At 33.2% G+C, this 22,950-nt stretch overlaps 1 protein-coding gene across 1 annotated transcript in view; it reads right to left on the bottom strand.

Moving 5' to 3' along the window:
- LOC100374128 (neuronal calcium sensor 1-like) overlaps positions 1-22,950 on the bottom strand; it is a 59,229-nt gene that overhangs the window by 1,034 nt on the left and 35,245 nt on the right. The window contains exons 4-7 of the mRNA XM_006819089.2: positions 12,961-13,050; positions 12,732-12,810; positions 3,782-3,870; positions 3,399-3,476 (exon numbers count right to left, since the gene is read on the bottom strand). Of these exons, the coding sequence (XP_006819152.1) occupies positions 3,399-3,476; positions 3,782-3,870; positions 12,732-12,810; positions 12,961-13,050 (336 nt within the window). The remainder of the gene's footprint in view (positions 1-3,398; positions 3,477-3,781; positions 3,871-12,731; positions 12,811-12,960; positions 13,051-22,950) is intronic.

Below are 22,950 nucleotides of genomic sequence, written 5' to 3' on the forward strand. Positions count from 1 at the left end.
GTTTGCTTCCCATCATAGCTGCACAAGTACAAAATCAATGTACATATACTTAATTATTAATTTCTAACATAAACTTCCGAAGAAAATTTCAAGTCAATCTTAGTCAATGACTAAGAAACTAACTAACAAATACTGTAAAATCTTCTATTGAAATGGTAAAATGCAACAGAGGGTATGCGGCTTCTATTGGAGCATCTACACATATGAGAAATGATGAACTTTTGGTTCCAAATTGTTCAAAAAGAATGGGTGCAACCTTCTATTTGGGATGTGGCTTCTAATACAGATTTTACGGTAATAAAACATCAAGATACTGTAAATACATTAATTATTTAATGGTTTTTAATTTCGCTATTTTCGCTGATAAATAAAATTAAATCCACATGAACATGTAAAATAACAATAGAACTCATTGTTTTGCTGCTAAGTCTGTGAGTTTAAAAATTCTAAAATTTTGAGAATATATCGATATATATTGTTATGTTTGGCTTTAAATGAACAAGGCCGAACTCAGCTTTCTCTCGGTCTCGACCGTATAAACGCACAAGAGACAATCTCCTGTTACTTGCTGGGGGGATTAATAATTTGGCTCAGATAAAATACTTGTATGTAAACCTAGCAATTAATGGCATGCTTTATGAAAAAATTGATTTCTAATATTCAGAAGAATTTTTGTGACTAAAACTTGACTTCAAAAATTCACGAAGAGATGATTTGCAATCTTGATTGCACGTACACGTAACATGTAATGATCAATCTGAGAGCTCCCTAAGGTGATGGTATCATAAAAATTTTGATGGGAGATTAAGAAAAAAAGGGAATATTTCAAAATCTAGAAATTGCTTATTTGTCATCTTTGCAATAATGTTTGTTACAATTGAGGTAATTCACTGCTACTTTTATTCATTATTATTTGTCATGATATTACGAGATCATACTAAAAAAAGGATTAAGAATGTACCATAAAAACTGTATTAGAAGCCGCATCTTTAATATAAGCCGCACCCATTCTTTTTGAGCAATTGAGAACCAAACATTCACAATTTCTCATTCGTGTAGATGCTCTAATAGAAGTTGCATCCCCTCTGTTGCATTGTACCATTTTAATAGAAGCCGCAGCTTCTAATACAGATATTACAGTAACCATAGAATTGTTGAAATCCTAGTACAGTCAGAGTGTAACTTAACTCGCAAACTGGTTATCAACTGGTTTTGCCTTTTAACAGAAATCTGCAATTTTTAATGATTCTCATCAATAATTTCAACTTATAATAATTTCATTGTCAACCTTTGGCACCATCTACGAAATGAACCATCTACAAAATGCTTTTGTAGTCTGCTTCTCTCCAAATGGATATTGATAAAATTGATAAACTTTTTGATCAAAAACTAACTGAACTTGTCTGTATAATACAAAATGAAATTCAATGAAAATTTTACAAAATGTGAAAATATTTGCACTCAATTTTGCAATCAAAGGGTTATTGTAAAATACTTTATTTTAATTGGAATTAATTTTCGCTGACTTTTTGAGTTTTTTTGGATAGAATTTATTTTCACTGATTTTTGATGAGTTGAATGTAAAATATAGAAAAAAAGTATATTTTCTGGATTTTATTAACTGAGTCACTTCTTCATCAAAAATAGCGAAAATAAATTCCAAGTGAAAATAAAGTATTTTATAGTATCGTTAGATACACGCTGTAAGTTATGTCTAGACTGTTCTGTACTTCGCTGTAGGTTTTTAGTAGTTTGTTGTGAATCCCAAACAAACCTCTGGATAGAATATATCTCTATAATATGTCTGTCATTAGCAGGTTTTTTTTTTTAAACAAGGGAACCGGGGCGCAGCGCCCTCATGCCATGGCCATGCACCCCCTTACCCTGGGGAGCAGATCCTCTGGCAACTATAAAATTCTGATTGACCAGGGATCACATGTTGCCACAGTTTTCAAGTGTGACCTGTCTGATAGTAATTTTGGCTCCAAGGAAGCCATAGAATGCTCCATTTTAACTTAGAATTATCGAAACCTCCACACCCTGGTAGGGAGAACTCTATCTCTCCCACTTGGTGGCGCTACTGATAGTAATTTTGGCCCCAAGGAAGCTATAGAATGCTCCATTTTAACTTAGAATTATCAAAACCTCCACACCCTGGTAGGGAGAACCCTATCTCCCGCGCCGCTGAATTGCAGTGCTCCCTCTCGCAGTTTTTTTCTAGAAAAAACCCTGATTAGTTGTTTTAATGTTTTCATTGATATAATAATAATAAAAACACATCAAAGTCTCTATCACATCTACTGTGTTTATTTGAATGTCACTTCAAACCACACTAAACTACATGTATTCATGAGTTCAGGAGATTATTTTGGTTACAATACTAGTACAATGTCTTGTTACATTATTCTATTTTTTTTTTTTTTTTCAAAATCAAATATCTCATGAATAATTAATCACAAAATGTAATTCTTTGTGATGTCATTCGAGAAGTAGGCTATCAAGAGTAAACATCATAGATTACGAAGATACCAGAAGTATTTCAGTTAACCTGTCATGGTACACATCAACTAAGTACTGTATACCAGTTTTAAAATGCAGTATAAACAAAAACATAATTATTGTATTTTTTAATAAATGTAGTTTGATATTCCATACTGTTGACCAAATAGGATTATGACTATCCTAAAGTTTTTGTGTTTTCATAACATACCACAGTATTTGTTAGAAGAAAAATCAAAAGCCCGAATACTCATGTCCAGTGATTGTTATTGTACATACCAAAACAAACAATGCAAATGTGTATTAGAAAACAAATACTGTAAAAATATTTCCAGTTCATAATAAATCATAGTTCAGTTTATCTATCAATTTAGAAAATGTTTTATATGTTTCTACGCTTATCAATAAAGAGCCATTGTCTGAAACGTCTAGCTATTTTTAATAGTTACTGAGGAGAACGATTACCAAATATTATCTACTACTGTATATATCATATTTATCGGTCCGAGCAGCGTTAATTTATTTCATACTGAGAATTACTTGTTCATGTCCATATTTTATCTTTAACTCTGCTACAGACACATTCTACAACATTTTGTAGCACTGAACATTTCATCAAAAATGGTGTTCTCACAAATTCTATATACTCATTAAATCACAAAAATTTCTCACAGCAAAATTTAATTGTAAAGAAATAAAAAAAATAACATAAACATAAATCTGATACTTTATTAATCTTGTTTACTATTTTGCCTGTAGGAACGATGCAATGCAATATAACATTATTGTGAGAATTCATGTTCTTGCAGAATCATATGATGAAATAGTGTTCAAGATCAAGTTTTCCTTTTATCAGTAAAGAATTGACACATTAAATGACAACAAAAACTGTTCCTCACCGTGTCCATTTGTAAAAAGATCTTACTGACTCGTTTTTCAGGAGTATCCTCATCCTTCGGAAGATCCAGCATGTTACCCTAGCAATTTAGAGAACAAAGTTAGTTGAATTAAAAGAAAGATGTCAATCTCATACATTGTGCTATATTGAAGAATGTACAAATGCACAAAGGTATATGGCATTGGAGACTTTCAATATGAAATTATTTGAAAACTCATTTAAGAATAAAACATATTTTAATATGTTGGGAAAGCCTAAAGAACAAAAAAATATTAAACTACACATCTGACTTCTAAACGGTGTACATTAATTACGATCTTACGATATGATCAAACATATCACCATATAATTTCCATCAAACAATATCTTATACAGCGTACTTACCACCATTTTATAAATAGCATCAACAATATCTAACATTTCCTGCCTCGTTATAAAACCATCGTTGTCTAAATCATACAAATTGAAAGCCCCTGAGAAAATAAAAGATTAACAGACGTTTACAGTAAATTTAAAAAAGAATGCTATATGTTCTTGAGTATTCGTGATGTCTATTTGACAGCAGAGGGCAATGACAATATTTTGCATCAAATATGTCTAATTACATTAATGATTTTATTGTTAGCCAACAGTATGTGATCTAGAAAATTTGGCCATAGCGTGTCATTGTTTACAAGCAAGCATTTACCCATGAGCTTTTGCGTTCTTAACGTGTGTTGTTATCATCACTTGGTACCGTGCGTGTGTGGGTGGGTGATGACCATCCCGCTTAAATACTTTCGACATCAATAAACCTTCTAAAACACGTATTAAAATATTGAGGAATATCCTTATACAAAATATGCTATTTTCATTCCATTCTATACATTTCTCTTAGAGAAAAGAAACGAGGAAATCAAACAGATCTTAAATAACCATCATGATTGTTAAGAATGGAGAAAAAGATTTAGTGTTTACAGTAATGTGCTTCCAACAAAATAATTTACAGGCAGGCAGGTAGGTACTTAATATTAAGTCATACTTAATATTAATCTGTTATTATTAATAAATATTGTGTATAAACGTAATAGGTGTGAATAAATTGTGAATGCCGAGACAGAAAGTGAAGTCCTTTCAGCATTTGAATGTCTAGGATACACAATTACATTATGCCTGAGAACTGTCAACAGTCTAGTAGGGCTTTTATTTTGTTTTCAAATAGACAATCTTTTAACAGGTTATTTATACATGTATTACTATCATGCATTTAATATTGACATAAGTTTAAGAGTGAATGGCCACCAACTGTAATATCACTATTTAGCAAATATCTTTAAAATTATGTTTTTATAGTCGTCTACTACATCAAAGGAACCAAATGAACAAAATCATTTTTAAAGTGAAATGAAAAATTATTATAACCTCCCCCACTAACCTAAAAGTACAAATAAATATTCAAAATTTTTGAAAATTAAAACATTTCGAAACGTAGCGGAATTTCCAAAAGTAATCCGGACGCTGTTTTTAGTGAATAGAACATAGCTAATTTGTATAAAAACAGAATAAAAAAGACTAATTTGCACAAAATAAATGTTTTACTTTCATATAGTCGGGAGGGTTATCAGAACGAGTTAGCTGTAGACTATAGGATTATAGCTGAAATCTACAGAAAAATAGACACTTAGATGGTAATGAGGATAAAGAACTTCCTTGTTATCTGCAGCACTGTCTGAGATTAAAAAGTAGGTATGGGGATTTCCATATATGTATCTAACTGGGCCAAAGCAGATTCAGGCTACCACTACATATACCACACATAACACACTAATACTATAAAAAGTATGAATTATTCACTTGGTTTAAAATTTACTATTTTTAATAAATGGCATCGGCAAATTTAATTAAATCCATTTGGGTGGGTATAAATTCAATAAAATTCATTGTTTCACAAGAAAAATTATGACTTTAAAACCCAGTGCTCCTATATGCTTAAAATATCAAAATTATCATAGAAAAATTAAATAAATAAAGTGAAAGGTAATGCAGACTGAGGCAGTGACTTCACTATACTGTACATATACAATTACCGTATCCATGACAACATACTGAGTCAGCGATTTCGCTGTCACTACATTTTATCAACGTAGAGTTTATGCAGTCTCACAGAACACATATCAAGTAATTACGTCTCGGGGAAAAGTAACATTTGTAGATTACAAATACCTTAAATCAAATCCGCACTCAAATGTAGACTGGGACAATGAAATTCAGTATCATAGTATTATTTCAATTTTGTTTTTGTGCAGGTTGAACAGCTGACTCACATGACAACGTAGAGATTAAGTTTATATCTGAAATTTGCGTGACAGATGCATACTAACTTGACATGTATGTATACCAGGGCATTGTATACATCACAGATAAACGTATGAAGAAGACTATACAAGCCTTCTGTGATAAGGAAAATCTGGAAACCTTAAATGTTGCACTACATAAACAATTGCATGTATTATATTACCCAGGAATATTTAGAGTCAATTTTTTATTCAAAATGGCTGTCAGGGTAAAGAAAAACAAGACACCGAGTGTTAACACATCAACACTGACAGTATTAACACAATGACTGCCACAGTATTGTTTACCCATGTGCTATTGTTGTACCGTGATATATGATCAGTGTGCCCACTAAGCCGATATATTACACACCACTGACAGAGAAAGATTTACTGTGAATCAACTACATGGAGTTGTAGTTGTAATTCATTGGTACAACAGAAAATTGTACATTGATATGGTGATCTCCAAAAATATTTTATTATAGTTCTGGAAATCACAATTTTGTAAAAAAAAAAAAAGTCTAAAACCAGGGAAATTAGGGGCCACCATATTTTTGTTTGTGCCCCAAGCTCTTACAATTTCTTTCTTGGAGACTGACCTCTCCAGCTAAGTTAATTTTGGGGAATTCATTTTGACTTAAGATCCGTACAAAATCAGCCCCGTTAGAGGACACACTGGATAATACATCACAATTGGTCCGTGCACATCCTCAAAGACGGAGCTCTTTTTTTCAGATTAACACCCCTGTTTTCCCCCACGCTAAACCAACTTTCCCCCACACTAGCGAAAAAATCATTTGTCTTTTACTGACTTCCTGTTCCGGTCCATCTTTGAGAATATAAAGTATGGGAAAAACAAGCTAGCACTAGAATCATTTACTTATAAATATGTCACGAAATCTACATTTGTCTTGGGATTTAGAAATCATGTCATGATTCACCCGACTTCCAATAAGATCTTCATCCCATGTCAGTTGCATACCCTTATCTTATTCCTCAGCTCCTGAGAGCGAGGTTATTTGTAGTTATGTTGGCGATCGCCACTGTGTCTGCGGAAGTACTATGGGAGATTGCATGATGGGAGTGAAAAGTCTTTTGATCAGTAAAATAATTTTAGAAAAGTGAAAACTAAAGTGACTGTGAAATAAAGGTTGGTTTTAAATATTAAATATCATGAAATTTGGATGAATAATGAAAGGAAATTGAACTGGTATGAAAGGGCAGCAAATGTAGCCAGAATGCAAGGTCAGAATCCGGGGTGAAAATACGTCACAATACATCCATCAAGGCGGTTGCAAAGTGTCAACAACTATGGATGAGGTAACTTCGTTTGCAGTTTGCGTGAATGGCCGGGGAGAAAAATTCATGCAAATTCTGTGCTTCAGTAACAGTATTTGCTACTTTTTTGTGCAATGGAAATTAATACAAGAAATGCTGCCAAAAGACATGTCCTTCTAGTAAACAAAACAACCTTGGGACGTTTATCTTGATAAATTGAGAAGACGAAAATCCCTTGGGACAGTCGTTGTGAAACAATAGACATGCTTGCCAGGGTATCAAGGTTATTTTGATTATTTAAAGATGGAAACTGCTGCTTTATGGAAGAGCAAAGTTCAATGTCATTGGCACAGTAATGATGTTTTTAGAGGGGTGACTCTCTATAAGTATTCGCTGTGACTCAGGACTTTTCATTTGGGTTTATACAACACTTACTTGTTACTATCAAGAAGGTTTAATGTCTTGTTTGTATTTGCACAATGTGAATGAGGGATTTATTCAATGTTCTCATGGAATTGTTAAACCTTGGTATCATTCCCAACTGTCACCAAACTGTACGTTTTGACGACTCGTATGCACTTCTGGGACTTGTAATAATTTTCTGGAAACTGTACAGCAAATCACATATTTTCCTTATTAATTGTTCATAGTTTTTCTAAATTTCAGTTTTTATTGTCCATAATTATTTACAGTAATAACATATTTTTCCAATTGTGTATATGACAGCTTTGCCCACACACAATAAGACAGGATGATATGCACGGATATGTGCGAGTATGTTTCATGGATTAATAAGCCACTCCTTTGCTTCAATTCCAACTACATCTCTGGAAATATCGCTTGCTGTTTATCATCCATATTTTGGTATCCCACAATGTGTCGATTGCGTGCCTGGAAATTCTAACTACTATTTCGCAAAATTTGACCAGCCTTGCTTTTACCAGTCATTTAAGTCAACTCCCATATTGTCCTTCACAGTGAAGGTTAATGCAGATATATTGTAAATTACACAGAGGTAACATTACAATACATTTCCCTTCACATTCCCATGTATTACATAACAATCTTTGAGCTGAGGCAGTTATGGTTCTACAACCATCACCAGTTCTCTTGTTAATCTTTGTTTTGCATTGAATAATATGAAAAAAATACTGTAAAAGGGTTAATTATTCACCGGGTTTTAATTTTGCTTATTTCGCTGACTGGAAAATGGGCTAAATTAAAACCCACTGAATATGTCAAATTTAGCATAAAACACATTATCTAAATGATAAAATCGTGAATTTAAAACTGAATATGCCAGAAATGCTAAAAAAGTGAAATTTAAACCCAGTGAAAATTAGTCATTTTACAGTACTTGATCCCACTATTATAAATACAGTAAACAACCTATATATATATATATATATATATATATATATATATATATATATATGTGCTAGTGGCACTCGGGCAAATATTACTAATAATTACAAATAAATCAAACTAAATTAGTACCTAAATATTAGGAGTTACAGGTTAATGATGATAGAAATTGCGAAAAAACAAGAATGAAGGAAGACTTGTCAGTTAATTTTAAAGTTTAATTACTTAGTTTGCATTTTAGCACCTACCTAGTAAATATATAAAATAAGAAATAGGTCAGAATATTATGAGTGATTAGGATATCAAACCAGAGTGCAATGTCTCCTTGCAGTCTTAGTGATATACATCTTTTTGTTCAGAGTTCTGGAGATATCCTCGGGGGCGGACATCCGGGCATTTTCACCGCCTGGCAACCTGCGGCGGTGAAAACAAAGGCCCAAAACTCGCAGAAAACGGTACTTCGGGATGATTGTTGAGACTCCTCTGAACAGTGTAACAAGATTAGTCCTACGTGTGTAACATATATAAATTTGGTTGTTCGGGATTACTTCAAAGTTGAGTTTGTGTTGTTTTCTCGAATTTTCACCGGCTCCACCGGCGTTTCACAGCAGCGCGCACAGAGCCCATAGAAATGCATGTACAGTGGTGCGCGTCTTAGCAATGTGGAACGTCTTGTGACGTAGCTCCGCCCCCGTGGATAGAGAGCGAATGTAAAGCCACATTAATAAAAATAATTGTTTACTGTTGAAATTCTAGTATAAAAATAACAGTCAGATACTTCATGGATGCATACATTCACAATTATATCATTTAAAATAAAACTAATTTAAAATTAGTCTAGTGTATATTTTGAACACATTTTCCCATATTATATACAGCGAAATGAATAAAAATCTACCGCATGTGACTGCCCATGTATTGTTAGGCTGAATAAAATAAATCCAGTGTTTTTGATAACCCTACCATACTAAATTTTTGTGAATGAATAAAGAATATATATTGAGCCCAAAATTACTTATTTCTATGCTGTGGTTATTCTACTAAGGTTGTATTTTTCGGTTTTCTTTTCTTCCTTCTATGTCATGAATAACTAGTTGTGTAAAGGAAATGCATAAACTAATTTTAATGTCATTTTTACACATCTGTAGTCTAAACACGAATACATGTATTATATTCTAGCAATAACCAAAGAGTACACCTCATTAGAAAAAATAAACAAATTTAAAAACCAACTTTTTTTTAGGTAAATTCTGAAAAAGGTGACAAATTTTACAACATACTGTAAAATACTTTATTTTCGCTTAGAACTAATTTCCGCTATTTTCCCTTGAAGGGCGGCATTTGTGTTGATAAACACTGATTCTCCCACAATCCAATGAGTTCTTCTAATGGAAATCACAAGTCTGAGGTTTGACCTGGGCGCGATTAGAACTATTTACCGCCAGTGACTCCTTCGGTACTTTCCAATCACCAAAAAAATACCCAATTAAAGCTTTGTAATGTTTCAGTTTGTACTCGTTGATCTGCTCAACAGTCAGAGCGGCCATCTTTATTTATACAAGACCCATATCTCTTGCGCGACGACTACCGCCCTTTAAGGAATTATTCAGTGAAAATAAAATCCAGTGAATATATCTTTTGTCCATATTTTACATTGAACTCATAAAAAAATCAGTGAAAATAAATTTCATACAAAGCACCCCAAAAAGTCCATTCGGCAAAAAATAATTCCAGCTAAAATAAAGTCTTTTACAGTAAGTCAATTATTAGTCATGTAACCCTAGGTGGTACAAGTGCATGACTCGGCTCATAGTATAAGAACGAATTATTGCATATATTCAATGTAAAAATAAATTACAGCTGTATCTCATACATTAAAATATACGAGGGACAGCAGAATTGAAATTCTATAGACGGATGTAATTATTATTATGAAATCAGACATGTGGTTGTTTTAAATCATCAGACTCACATGATGCAAATATTCAAATGATGAGCTTAGATGAATTCCACAGAACTATGACTTCAAAGTTTGAAAATAGAACATAGCGTAACTATTACAACCTTGCCATTACGATTCTAGATATTTATTAATAAAGCATTTTGCAATGCACAGCCCCTGTTGTGTAATATTTAGAGGTTATAATGGTTATTATAATACATATGTCACCGTAATGCAATAAGTTACAGCATGCCGTAATTTTGCTGTATTTTACAAGGTATTTTCATCCTACCATAATAAGGAAATGCGAATTCCAAATATGGAATGATTACGCGCATAAGCGTACTCGAGTATTCCCACGATGTATTCTTGGAAGGAAAAGATGTATAATAATAAGGTTATTACGAGGATACCTCAAAGTATGCACGAAGACAGTACGTCACCCCATCTACTTCTATCGTGGATGCTCATCCACATGTGTGTTTCCTGATTCATTAATATTACTTGTTGTTTATTCAGTTTTATTCTTTCGTATTCGTAATTAAGTGATATTATTAGACTATATTTTACTGTATCTTTTCGTCTTTATTTTATACAATTCCAAGCTATATTAGTTGAGATACAACAATTGAAAGTTGTTACATGCCTGAAACTATACCGTAATGCATGTATCTCTATTGTAAAGAAACACAGATTCAGTTTACATAAGCCATTTAATAATAATCAACAGACAGCACAAACGCAATAGGAATCAGTTGCAAGGTCGATTTTAAGACGATGTATCAATATTGAAAACCTATCACTGTGTCTCCCTCTTATTTTAATCCATAGGTGTGAATCCTACTGAACCTTATAAAAGGGGCATTCTATTGTGTATTCATCAGTTACCTTCTTGTTACATTGTAGTTTCTTTGTTGTAACATTTCCATAATAAACAGTGTATTGTTTAAATGTACATTACGCTTCCTTTATTGTAACTCTACGATCCAATGCATGCAGTTTGAACCTGATCGAATGTGAGCGAATATCACCCACAACTTCCTCTGCGCGTCGGTCGATACTCCCACAGTACTGTCTTCATGCATACTTTGAGGTATATATAACCTCATATTATCTTCTACCAAATATGCTAATTTCCCCCAGATTATAGTTTTTGTATCCACTACCAAAAGCCAGAGCGTACCATTGATAAAATTATTAAAACATGCTTCATAAGTAACAAGCCACAAAATAGCTGTTTATATAACGTTGCTGTGTGTGTAAATTCCCAATTCTTGGATTAAACTATTGTAAGGGCTGACGAACGGCCACTGTTTTTTTTTTACGAACACCTAATAATGCTATAATTCCACAAATGTAATTCCTTGATTTGCAATATTTATATTGTGTTATACAAAATGTATAATGATTGCCAAGTGCATTTTGAGTTTTATGTGCGTAAACTGGCTTCTAATACATTTTCAGGGGTGACAGTTTACTAGCCACTTAGTGCACATTGTACATTTCATATTAAAATTTGTGGGTCAAAATGCATTAAATAGAATTTACGCATAGTTGGGTGAGGTGCATGACAGAATTAAAATGGCAGTCAATCAGCCACTAGTGTTTCAATCTTGAAAAGAATAAGACATGCACCTGTAACCTGTAATATGCATATCCCGGTACAAAGTTGAAACAAAATCACCCTGTTCATCTTCAATAAATGTCTGGACATGTTCATGTCTGAGAATTTAGCAAATTTGTCTGTGAAGACAAGTTATTGCGACACAGAAATCAGGTTGATCAACATCCATATCTACCATGCTGGAAGATTCCACAATAAACAGTGCAGATTTATAGAAGAGATTAAAGTTAATCGACTGAGACGTACTGAGATTAATTGAAACAAGGTGTCATTTTAACATACAGACGGAGGAATTTATAAATTTCACTGGGCCTTGTAGCGATGTCATCACCCTCTGAAGTATATTTTTTTGCATAGAGATTGGAAGCAACACCGATGAATTATAACACTGTACTGAAGTGATAGACATTATTGCATTCAATGCAGGATCCCGCATTATGTGTGAAAGCAAACATAAAAACAGGACAAACAAAAGTCATAGCATCTTTAGAGGCATCAAAACATCGTGTGGGATACAACAAACATGAAATTATGTGTGGGGTATTTACATGTACATGCTTAATAATGTACACAATTGATGATGGTAAACTTTGATGAAGTAAGTGTATCGCAACATCATATTCTAATAATGAAAGCTCAGCATTTTAACATTGACAATAAAAAAAGCAATTCAATTTCAATTCATTTGATTTGTACAGTATATAGACACTTGGTCTATGCTTTTTATGCATTATGCAAGATCTCAAAGTGAACGGAAAATAATCTATTTGGTGAACACACTGTAAGCAAAGAATGTCAGCTGATACTCACAGTCTAATTTTTCATCCAGAGTTCCCCTTGATGTAACTGATAATGCACAGATAAATTCTTTAAATGTAATATAACCATCCTAAAACAGAGAAAAACTCATTTATATGAGTATATTTTGTGGAGCATCACAACTTAACAGGGTTTTAGAGGATAAACCCAATTTACTTTTTGATCAAAAGATCAAAATTTGTCAATGTTTATCAACATGTAATACATATTTATACATTACCTTGTCGGAATCAAAAACGTTAAATACAAAATTAGCAAACTTGGATGGGTCTCCATTTGGAAAAAACTGCTGGTAAATTGTCTGAAATTCCTACAAAAGAAAGAAAAAAAGTGACTTAAAATTTACATCAAGAAATGATAATCAAGTAAAATAAGTATGCTAATTTTCCAAGATTTGCTATTTGATATACAATATCCCGTGTGTTCAAGACTGAAAGAGTATACATTACCGGTACTACGAATGTGATTGTTTAGACGATTCAGTTACAGACACCATTCAACGTAATTATTTCTGTTGTTCACAGTTGTGCACCTGCGTGCAGTTGAAAGATTTTCATGACAATTAAGATGGCACATTTAGATGCCATAGATTAATTTATGTAACATTACATCTCTTACTGGATGCCTACAAAGAAATCCAATGATGACTTTGCATATGCAACATTTCTGTCGATATTTTGAGTTAAGTTTTGCCATCATAATCACAATAGTTTGGAACGAGAGCGAGGCTATGATTGTTAACACATATCAGCCAAAAGACAGGTAATTCCTTAAGAGAAATGCCTCAAATTATACACGTATACCCTACCACAAGGTAATGCAACCGAAGTGCATGGACTAAATAAAAATACACACAGAAAAGCAAATAAGTTGAATAAAATAATATTGTGAAATACTTTATTGTAGCTGAAAAGACATTTTGGGTGTTTTGTATGGAATTTATTTTCACTGATTTTTGACGAGCTGAATGTGAAATATAGAAAAAAAGGTGTAATCGCTGAATTTAATTTTCAGTGAATCATTCCTTCAGCGAAAATAGCGAAAATTAATTCCAAGCAAAAATAAAGTATTTCAGAGTAATATCTAGACAATTCATTTCAAGCTACTAGTATTTCCTTCTACCCTCAATCAATCAAACAATGTTTCCTGCAAGTTTAATACACGTTTGTTTTATTCAACAGAAGTTCATGTAATATTTTGTGTGTTGCATCACATCTATGTCATATTCACAAGGAAGTGACATGTACGCAAAGAAGAATTGGTCAACAAATTTAAGTTGTGGTGATTTTCAAAATTGTTTTTGTTTCCACTTCAATGAAGCGAATATTTCTTCTGAGTGGAATTATGGAGATCATGACAAATTGCTGCTCATCTTCTATCTGAGTTGTGCTACAGATAATAGATATCTCAAATTTGCAAGGATAAAACTATCAGACTTACATTTTTGTTGATGATGCTGGAAATAGCTCACATGAAATAACCATTAATGCCATTAAGATATAGCCAAATGGTTATTTGACAGGAAAAACCATGTACATAAAGCCAGGGCCAATAATGATAAAATCTCTATAAGTAGTACATTGTATAATCTGCTAAAATGATAGTGACAACATGAGTCTACATGTAGACATCAGGGATTACTATTCAGAAATGTGTCGCATTCCAATTAAAATTAGCTTTATTTTCAGTTGATTATTTGTCTGTCAAATTATGAACTATATCCACATGTACATGCAGGAACACATACATTGTGTACAGCATGAATTGCTGAAATGTTCATGTTGTGAAGAGATTTTGCAAAATGTTTAATCCTAGTGTTAACCCTATTCTTGCATATTGTAACTCTAAACATTTCTTGTATACCAGATTTTCATTCCCACTAATAAACCATAGGGGTTGTCGTTTGATTAGATGGGGAAGGAAGTAGAAGTTTTGCATTGTGTATGTTAAAATTGTAATACAAAACTAGGCAAAACATGACAGATAAGAATGATTGTAAAACATTGTAAACATGATACCAAAACAAGCATGTGGAATGTGGAACAGTTACTGGTGGTATTTGTTGCATTCAACTAATGATCGGTACACCTAAGTTGAAATCCTACCTGGGGATGAACACTAAAAAGGATCAACCTCCATCCCGGGAGAGTGTGCCACAGACTCAATGGGCAGGCTAAAACCACTGGCTGTGATTCATTTTCTAATGGATGCAAATTTGAGGGAACCTTGGTTTATTGGGTTGCAGGTGCTTGTGTTTGAACCCGGTCTTGTTGATGCCAGAATAACATATTGAATCACTTGTGTTAGAGAGATGGCCGCATATGACTGTCATGTAGTCCCAAACATCAGTAAAGTTTCCTTGGCAAAATGCACTGTAGTCAACACTGGCACTTGCAATTTGAGCATAACAAAAAATGTCAGGAGAGACAACAGTGGAATTCAGTGTTTAGAACTGTTGCCTGGCTCAAAAATTAATTTTAAAAAAAGTAGAAATGCACAGGAAAGTACAATGTATGTCAAAATGCAAAATGAAATAATATAATTTGTACACATACTTTTCAAAATTTTGCATATATTCACAAAATGTTTTTGAGAGGAAGAGGGATTGGAATCAGTTTTAATGACAGATTGCCTCTTAGATGAAAATGGCCGCCCAGATCATTTAAAGAGAAATTGAGCCACAAGATTTATTTTTGCTGCGGAAAGTGAATCTTGTACTGGTGGTGAAATTCTGATGGAATTACATAGAGTGAATCTTGTACTGGTGGTGAAATTCTGATGGAATTACATAGAATGAATCTTGTACTGGTGGTGAAATTCTGATGGAATTACATAGAATGAATTTTGTACTGGTTGTGAAATTCTGTGTGAATTACAATGTACAGCCATTCTAGATGAAGACAGCTTCACTGTGTTGAAAAAACTGACATATTTTGTTTGAAGTGACTTTTAATACAATAGTGCACATTGTACAAATGTATCAATTCCTGGTTTGTATACATACATGTACATACTTGAATGTTAATTTTTTCATTAATATTTATGACAAGGAACCTGGTTTGTTGATGCATCTTGCATTCCCTCCATCTTCAATATAATCTCATATTTAAGTCAAAAGGCTTAGCTTGCCAGCTGTCTGAGAAGAATTGATGTACATGCATGTATACAAAACCTAATACCCTCATATGTTATGAAACACTGACAGTTTGAGCATGATGTGACTCACATTGAAACACTGGCAGTCTGGGCATGATGTGACTGTTACACTGAAACACTGACAGGTTTGGCATGATGTGACTCACATTGAAACACTGGCAGGTTTGGCATGATGTGACTCACATTGAAACACTGGCAGTCTGGGCATGATGTGACTAACATTGAAACACTGGCAGTCTGGGCATGATGTGACTGTTGCATTGAAACACTGACAGGTTTGGCATGATGTGACTCACATTGAAACACTGGCAGTCTGGGCATGATGTGACTGTTGAATTGATACACTGACAGGTTTGGCATGATGTGACTCACATTGAAACACTGGCAGTCTGGGCATGATGTGAGTCACATTGAAACACTGACAGTCTGGGCATGATGTGACTGTTGCATTGAAACACTGACAGGTTTGGCATGATGTGACTCACATTGAAACACTGGCAGTCTGGGCATGATGTGACTGTTGAATTGATACACTGACAGGTTTGGCATGATGTGACTCACATTTAAACACTGGCAGTCTGGGCATGATGTGAGTCACATTGAAACACTGACAGGTTTGGCATGATGTGACTCACATTGAAACACTGGCAGTCTGGGCATGATGTGACTGTTGCATTGAAACACTGACAGGTTTGGCATGGTGTGACTGTTGCATTGAAACACTGATGGGTTTGGCATGATGTGACTCACATTGGGCATGGTGTGACAGAAGTGTCTACATACAAAACAGTACAAACTTTTAGTGTTGCAGTATAAAATACACAACTATTGGTTTACATGCGCTTCTATTGCAATAGAACAAATACAGAGTTTTTTTAAATGTCAATCAGTTATTAATTTTAGTAATGTATTGGGCAATCTTATTTTGTAAAGGCAAAGGTTATCACAATCTCTAACAGAAATTTAATTTGTCATTTTATCTTATTTTTAATCTCACTTTATATCAGTTATTAAATAATCAATATGATGGAAAGGGATTATGTTGAGTAGTACTGAAACATTATTATTATCACTCAGAAAATGCAATAGTGTTACAAGAAGGGAAATATTGAGAAATTGTTTTCGGCAAAGATTTTGTAAGTTGTTTGAACAAGATCTTGTCTAGTAATGAGTCTCAAAAGAATATCAGCTACTACGAGTATCATGTACATGTACCATCATAAAACATAATCACTATAAATAATATTATACAATTTAACTGACATCAAATGTAACAGCATTCTCAGTTCATAAATAATATATATACACCGGTACTTGTATATAGTATAGAAATGTACAGTGTAATTAGGAATATTAAACATTGTGTATATGTTATGTCGATCAATGGGAGACAAGATGAATAAAGTGGGTGGACGAATTATACATAATACATGTATCAAAAAATACAGACTGTACATGTAGTGTATGAATTATTTAATCAAGCAAACTGAAAAGTAATGAAAGGACGAATGATATCCACCTCAACAGTTACCCAGTTATTATTGTAATTCATATTGAGATACTATGCAATATGACATACATGCATGTTTGCGTGTATTTTACATATACTTACATGTACATTGTACAATGCAGTAGTTGCGAAATTTAATGTCAAAAACTGTGGGTAATTAATTGTTTTTTAATTAGTATTAGTCATGACACCAACAAAACTGTTTGTTTTTTCATTGGTCATTATTTGAACATCAATTTTCTCCACCTGAGTTGACAACATAACAAATATGTTAAAATATAAAGAAACACATATAACAAGTCACAAGGAACATGCAGTCATTTAGCTATCCCATCTAAGAGCAAGTAAAATTTATGTTTGGGTTATTACTCCAAAGCATAAAGATCCCAAAACAGATTTACTATTACAGATAAACCCAAGTTACGATAACGCATTCTCTAGTATGGTTGAGAAATTCATCTAATAATCAAGATAAAAAAAAAATGTCTGGTTTGAATTATATTTACATAAACAATAAACTATATATTGATGATGCATGTGATAAAATTGTCTAAGCTCTAGAGGGATGTGACAAAGCATTACAAATGCTGTATTGTCAGCTATATTTTATTTATTGTATATGCTTGATAGTAATGATATATGAAGTAATATGTGCCTAATTCCAAACAGTTACAGATTATGTGAGATAGCCAAGACTTATATTTGTCACTTTCAAAATATTTCATGCATAATCATCAGATTATGGTAATGCTTTTGACATCATTCAGAAACAATTACCCATCAAACTTGTTCTCAAAACATTCCCCACCAGATCTGTACCTTATTTACTATCGTTTCAGTCATTCTTTGAACGATTATGTTTAACTAAATATTGCTACACCACAGCAAGTTATTATCAACATTGTTGGTAAATGTACAATTGCAATTGCTGTACATTTACCGACAATGTTGATAATAACTTGCTGTAGTGTAGCAATATTTAGTTAAACATAATCGTTCAAAGAATGACTGAAACGATAGTAATCCCTTCCCCGCCACTGGATATTTGTTCTCCACCAGTATTCAACCGCTTTTTCCACTAGGTCTGCTCCCTACTCAACCCCTTCCCCACCAGATGCTTCTTATTCAAAGTTTTAACACTAGATCTGATACTAATTCAAACTTTGGCCAAATATTTGTTCTCTATGTTCAACTATTTCCCTTAACATTTCCCAGTATATGTTTCCCTATTCAACTTTTTCCACCACCAGAATTGTTCCCCATTCAACTCTTTCCAGCCAGATTTGTTCCCAAATGGATCTATTCCCCATTCAACCCTTTCAAGCCAGATTTGTTTTTCCCCAATGAATCTATTCCCCATTCAACCCTTTCAAGCCAGATTTGTTCCCAAATGGATCTATTCCCCATTCAACCCTTTCAAGCCAGATTTGTTTTTCCCCAATGAATCTATTCCCCATTCAACCCTTTCAAGCCAGATTTGTTCCCAAATGGATCTATTCCCCATTCAATCCTTTCCAGCCAGATTTGTTCCCAAATGGATCTATTCCCCATTCAACCCTTTCCAGCCAGATTTGTTCCCAAATGGATTTATTCCCTATTCAACCCTTTCCAGCCAGATTTGCTCTTATTTAAACCTTTCCCACCAGATTTGTTCTGTTCAACCATTACTCCCTATCAAAATTGTTACTTGTTCAACCCTTTAGCCACCAGATTTCTCCCTATTCAACTGTCACATCAAGTTATGAATTGGTAAAAAAATGTTTGATCATACAAACCAAAACAATAAAATGATATTGTTCCTACACCTTTCACATTTTAGTAAATAAAATGTAGCATAGGGACAAAGGAAATTCTTGGAAAGTGCTGGAAAGCTCCTCTGAACATACATGAACAATATTTAATACATGTAGAAGTGCAAATACATTGTAGACCACAAATATGCGTTTTAATATTCCATGCTAAATCCTTTAAATACGATTGAACAGACCTCTTGTTATGTACTGTAAAATACTTTATTTTAGCTGGAATTAATTTTTGCTGGAAAGACATTTTGGCTGTTTTGTATGAAATTTATTTTCACTGATTTTTCAAAAGTTGAATGTAAATTATAGAAGAAAAAAAAGTATTTCCACAGGATTTTATTTTTACTGATTTATTCTCTCGGCAAAAATGAATTGCAAGTGAAAATAATTTACAGTATCCTAAAATGTATGCGCTACTGATGGAGCAAATACAGTATACGAGTTTAGCCAACATGTTTCTGTGTCTCACATGTATCTATTATTAATATTATAAAATCAATATATGTTAACGATAACTCTATTCTACTGTAACTTTCCGCCTCATTAAGCTGATGGTTATCGCTCTCATTCATGTGACGTAAACAGACAGGAATCATTACATTAAATTGTTGATGGTATAACTGCCATTAACCTTCCTACTACATTGCACGTTATTTCATGCTATCACAATTTCTGTTGAATTCAAGTTTTGCATTTACTGAGATGTTGTTGAATATAAAACAATGCATTATGGGAGGGACATTTAAGTTTAGCATCAAATGAGCGTTTGTGCAAACCATCAAGAGAGAGAGACATTCAAGTTTACCATCTACTGAGAATGTAACCGAGCATATGTGCAATGCATCATGGAAGAGACATTCAAATACAGCATCTACTGAGCATGTTAATGGGCATATATGCATTGCAACATGGGAGAGACATTCAAATTTAGCATCTACTGAGTATATGTGCAATGCATCATGGGAGAAAAATTCAAATTTAGCATCTACTGAGCATATGTACAATGCATCATGGAAGAAACATTCAAATTTAGCATATGCTGAGCATATGTACAATGCATCATGGGAAAGACTTTCGAATTTAGCATCTACTGAGCATATGTGCAATGCATCATGGGAGAGACATTCAAAATTAGCATCTACTTAGCATGTTAATGGGCATATATGCAATGCAACATGGGAGACATTCGAATTTAGCATCTACTGAGCATATGTGCAATGCATCATGGGAGAGACATTCAAAATTAGCATTTTATGAGCATGTTACTGGGAGTGACATTCAAATTCAGCATCCACTGAGCATGTGCAATGCATTATGGGAGAGACATTCATATTTAGCATCTACTGAGCATATGTGCAATGCATCATGGGAGAGACATTCAAATTTAGCATCTACTGAGCATATGTGCAATGCATCATGGGAGAAACATTCAAATTCAGCATCTACTGAGCATGTTACTGAGCATATGTGCAAAGCATCATGGGGGAGACATTCAAATTTAGCATCTACTGAGTATGTTACTGAGCATATGTGCAATGCATTATGGGAGATACATTCAAATTCAGCTTCTACTGAGCATGTTACTGAGCATATGTGCAATGCATTATGGGAGAGACATTAAAATTTAGCATCTACTGAGCATTTGTGCAATGCATCATGGGAGAAACATTAGAATTCAGCATCTACTGAGCATTTTACTGAGCATATGTGCAAAGCATCATGGGAGAGACATTCAAATTTAGCATCTACTGAGAATGTTAGAGCAATAGAAACTAGCTGAATTATACATACATGTCAATTTGATAAAATGTATAATATATATTTGTGTTTCATATTGTATAAAAAGGTAACTATATGCAAATAAACCGATTTCTATCAAGAAAATGAAAATGTCATTTGATTTGCAATTATTTATTTATTTAATATTCAGTTACTGTAGAATACTTTATTTTCGCTTGGAATTTATTTTCGCTATTTTCGCTGAAGGGATGATTCCGTGAAAATAAAATCCAGCGAATATACTTTTTTTCCTATATTTCACATTAAACTCATGAAAAATCAGTGAAAATAAATTCCAAGCAAAGTGCCCAAACAGCCTTTTCAGCGAAAATTAATTCCAGGGAAAGTAAAGTATTCCACAGTATCACAGTTCATTATTTTTACCGCTAACTGTCAGAAACTTTGCATTTCCATGGATGCAATAAACTTCTTACTGTAATTAGTATTAAATATTACTAATACATATCGAGCAATGCCTGGCAAGCAAGCACAGCCTCAAAATGACACCACGCAAAATAAAAATTACCAAAAACATTATTTAAAGTTGAACTTTTTTCAGTCTGTTGCCAGAAAACAACTGAAGACGCTTTGTTCAACTTTGAAGTTTGCCAGGATACTTGTATGTTGTAGCATAGTGGTGTCGAAATAATTTCTATAAATTTGTACTCTGATAAAATATCATTTATTCGAGTTACTGTTAGCTGTACAACTATCTGAACAGATATTTTTACATTATGAGGACTGAGGTCTGCCTCTCAAATTAAAAATATCGATCCATATTTAAGAAACTTTGTTTTAAGCAAATGAACAAAAAACACCATTTTGGGGAGAAAAATGTAAAAAAAAATTGTAAATATGACGACATCACATGAACATGTATTCATTCAACTTTGGGTGAATATGGCAATAAAGTTGTGTGTCAGCTGTCAGTTAATCTAATGGAGTCTGACTGTGTTACACTCAGTGCTGATATGTACTAGTGATTTCATTTTGGCTAATTTTCTCGTTCAGCTTTGGATCTAATCTCCTGATTCATTCTACATGTATCATAATTAGAACCACACTACATTCGAGTGAAAGAACATGCATTTTAAAATGTTACAGGGATGTTTTGGTCTGGCACTTTATCTTGTAATAGCAGCAATATACATTGATCTACTAAACCAAATTGCCTGATTGAGCTGAACTGAAATGATTTTCCACAGTGATATATACCAGTACAATTTTATCATTGAAGAGTAAAATAGTGAGTGTATTATGTAAATGTATGTATTTTCTGTTGGTAAATTGTTATATATACACTATATATAAAATATATACTCAATTTTTCATCACCAGATGCTGGTTCTTCGATAGTCTCTGATACAATGTAAATAAAAACTGAGCTGAATTCATGTTTTTATCAAAAGCTCATAGAAGTTTTAGGGAAAATTAGTCATACTTGCTCTAATATATTTCAGCTCAAAAAATAGGAAAATACTAAATTTTCATAGACGCAAATCATTTGAAAGAGACATGCAGTTTTCCATAAGCTCTTTTTCATTTGAGAACTGGGATGAGCTGGGGTGAAGAGAAAAATAATGCTTTCTTTTGTCTAGGTTGGTTTATTATAGTAAATTTTCTTATTAATATTTGATGGATATTTTTTGTATAAATTTATGGAATAAAATCACAGTATACAAATTAAAATTATCAAAGCTTTAAATGCAAACATATATGTAGTACACAGCCAGTCATAAAAAGTCAATACAATTGTAATCAAATTTTTTTGCAAATATCACTGATCGCATGATGCTAAGCACAAAGTGCCTGGTTCAAAAATAAATAAAATCATAAATAAATTGGTGAAACGAACAGAGTTTAAAGTGAATGCAGAAATTATAAGAAAAATTATAAAATATGCCACACATACACACGAATTATTGTGTGGGTATAATTATTTAGATGATTAGGATGACCAGCT

This window comes from Saccoglossus kowalevskii, chromosome 17, assembly GCF_978046115.1.
Source record: "Saccoglossus kowalevskii chromosome 17, keSacKowa6.1, whole genome shotgun sequence".
Taxonomy (NCBI): domain Eukaryota; kingdom Metazoa; phylum Hemichordata; class Enteropneusta; family Harrimaniidae; genus Saccoglossus; species Saccoglossus kowalevskii.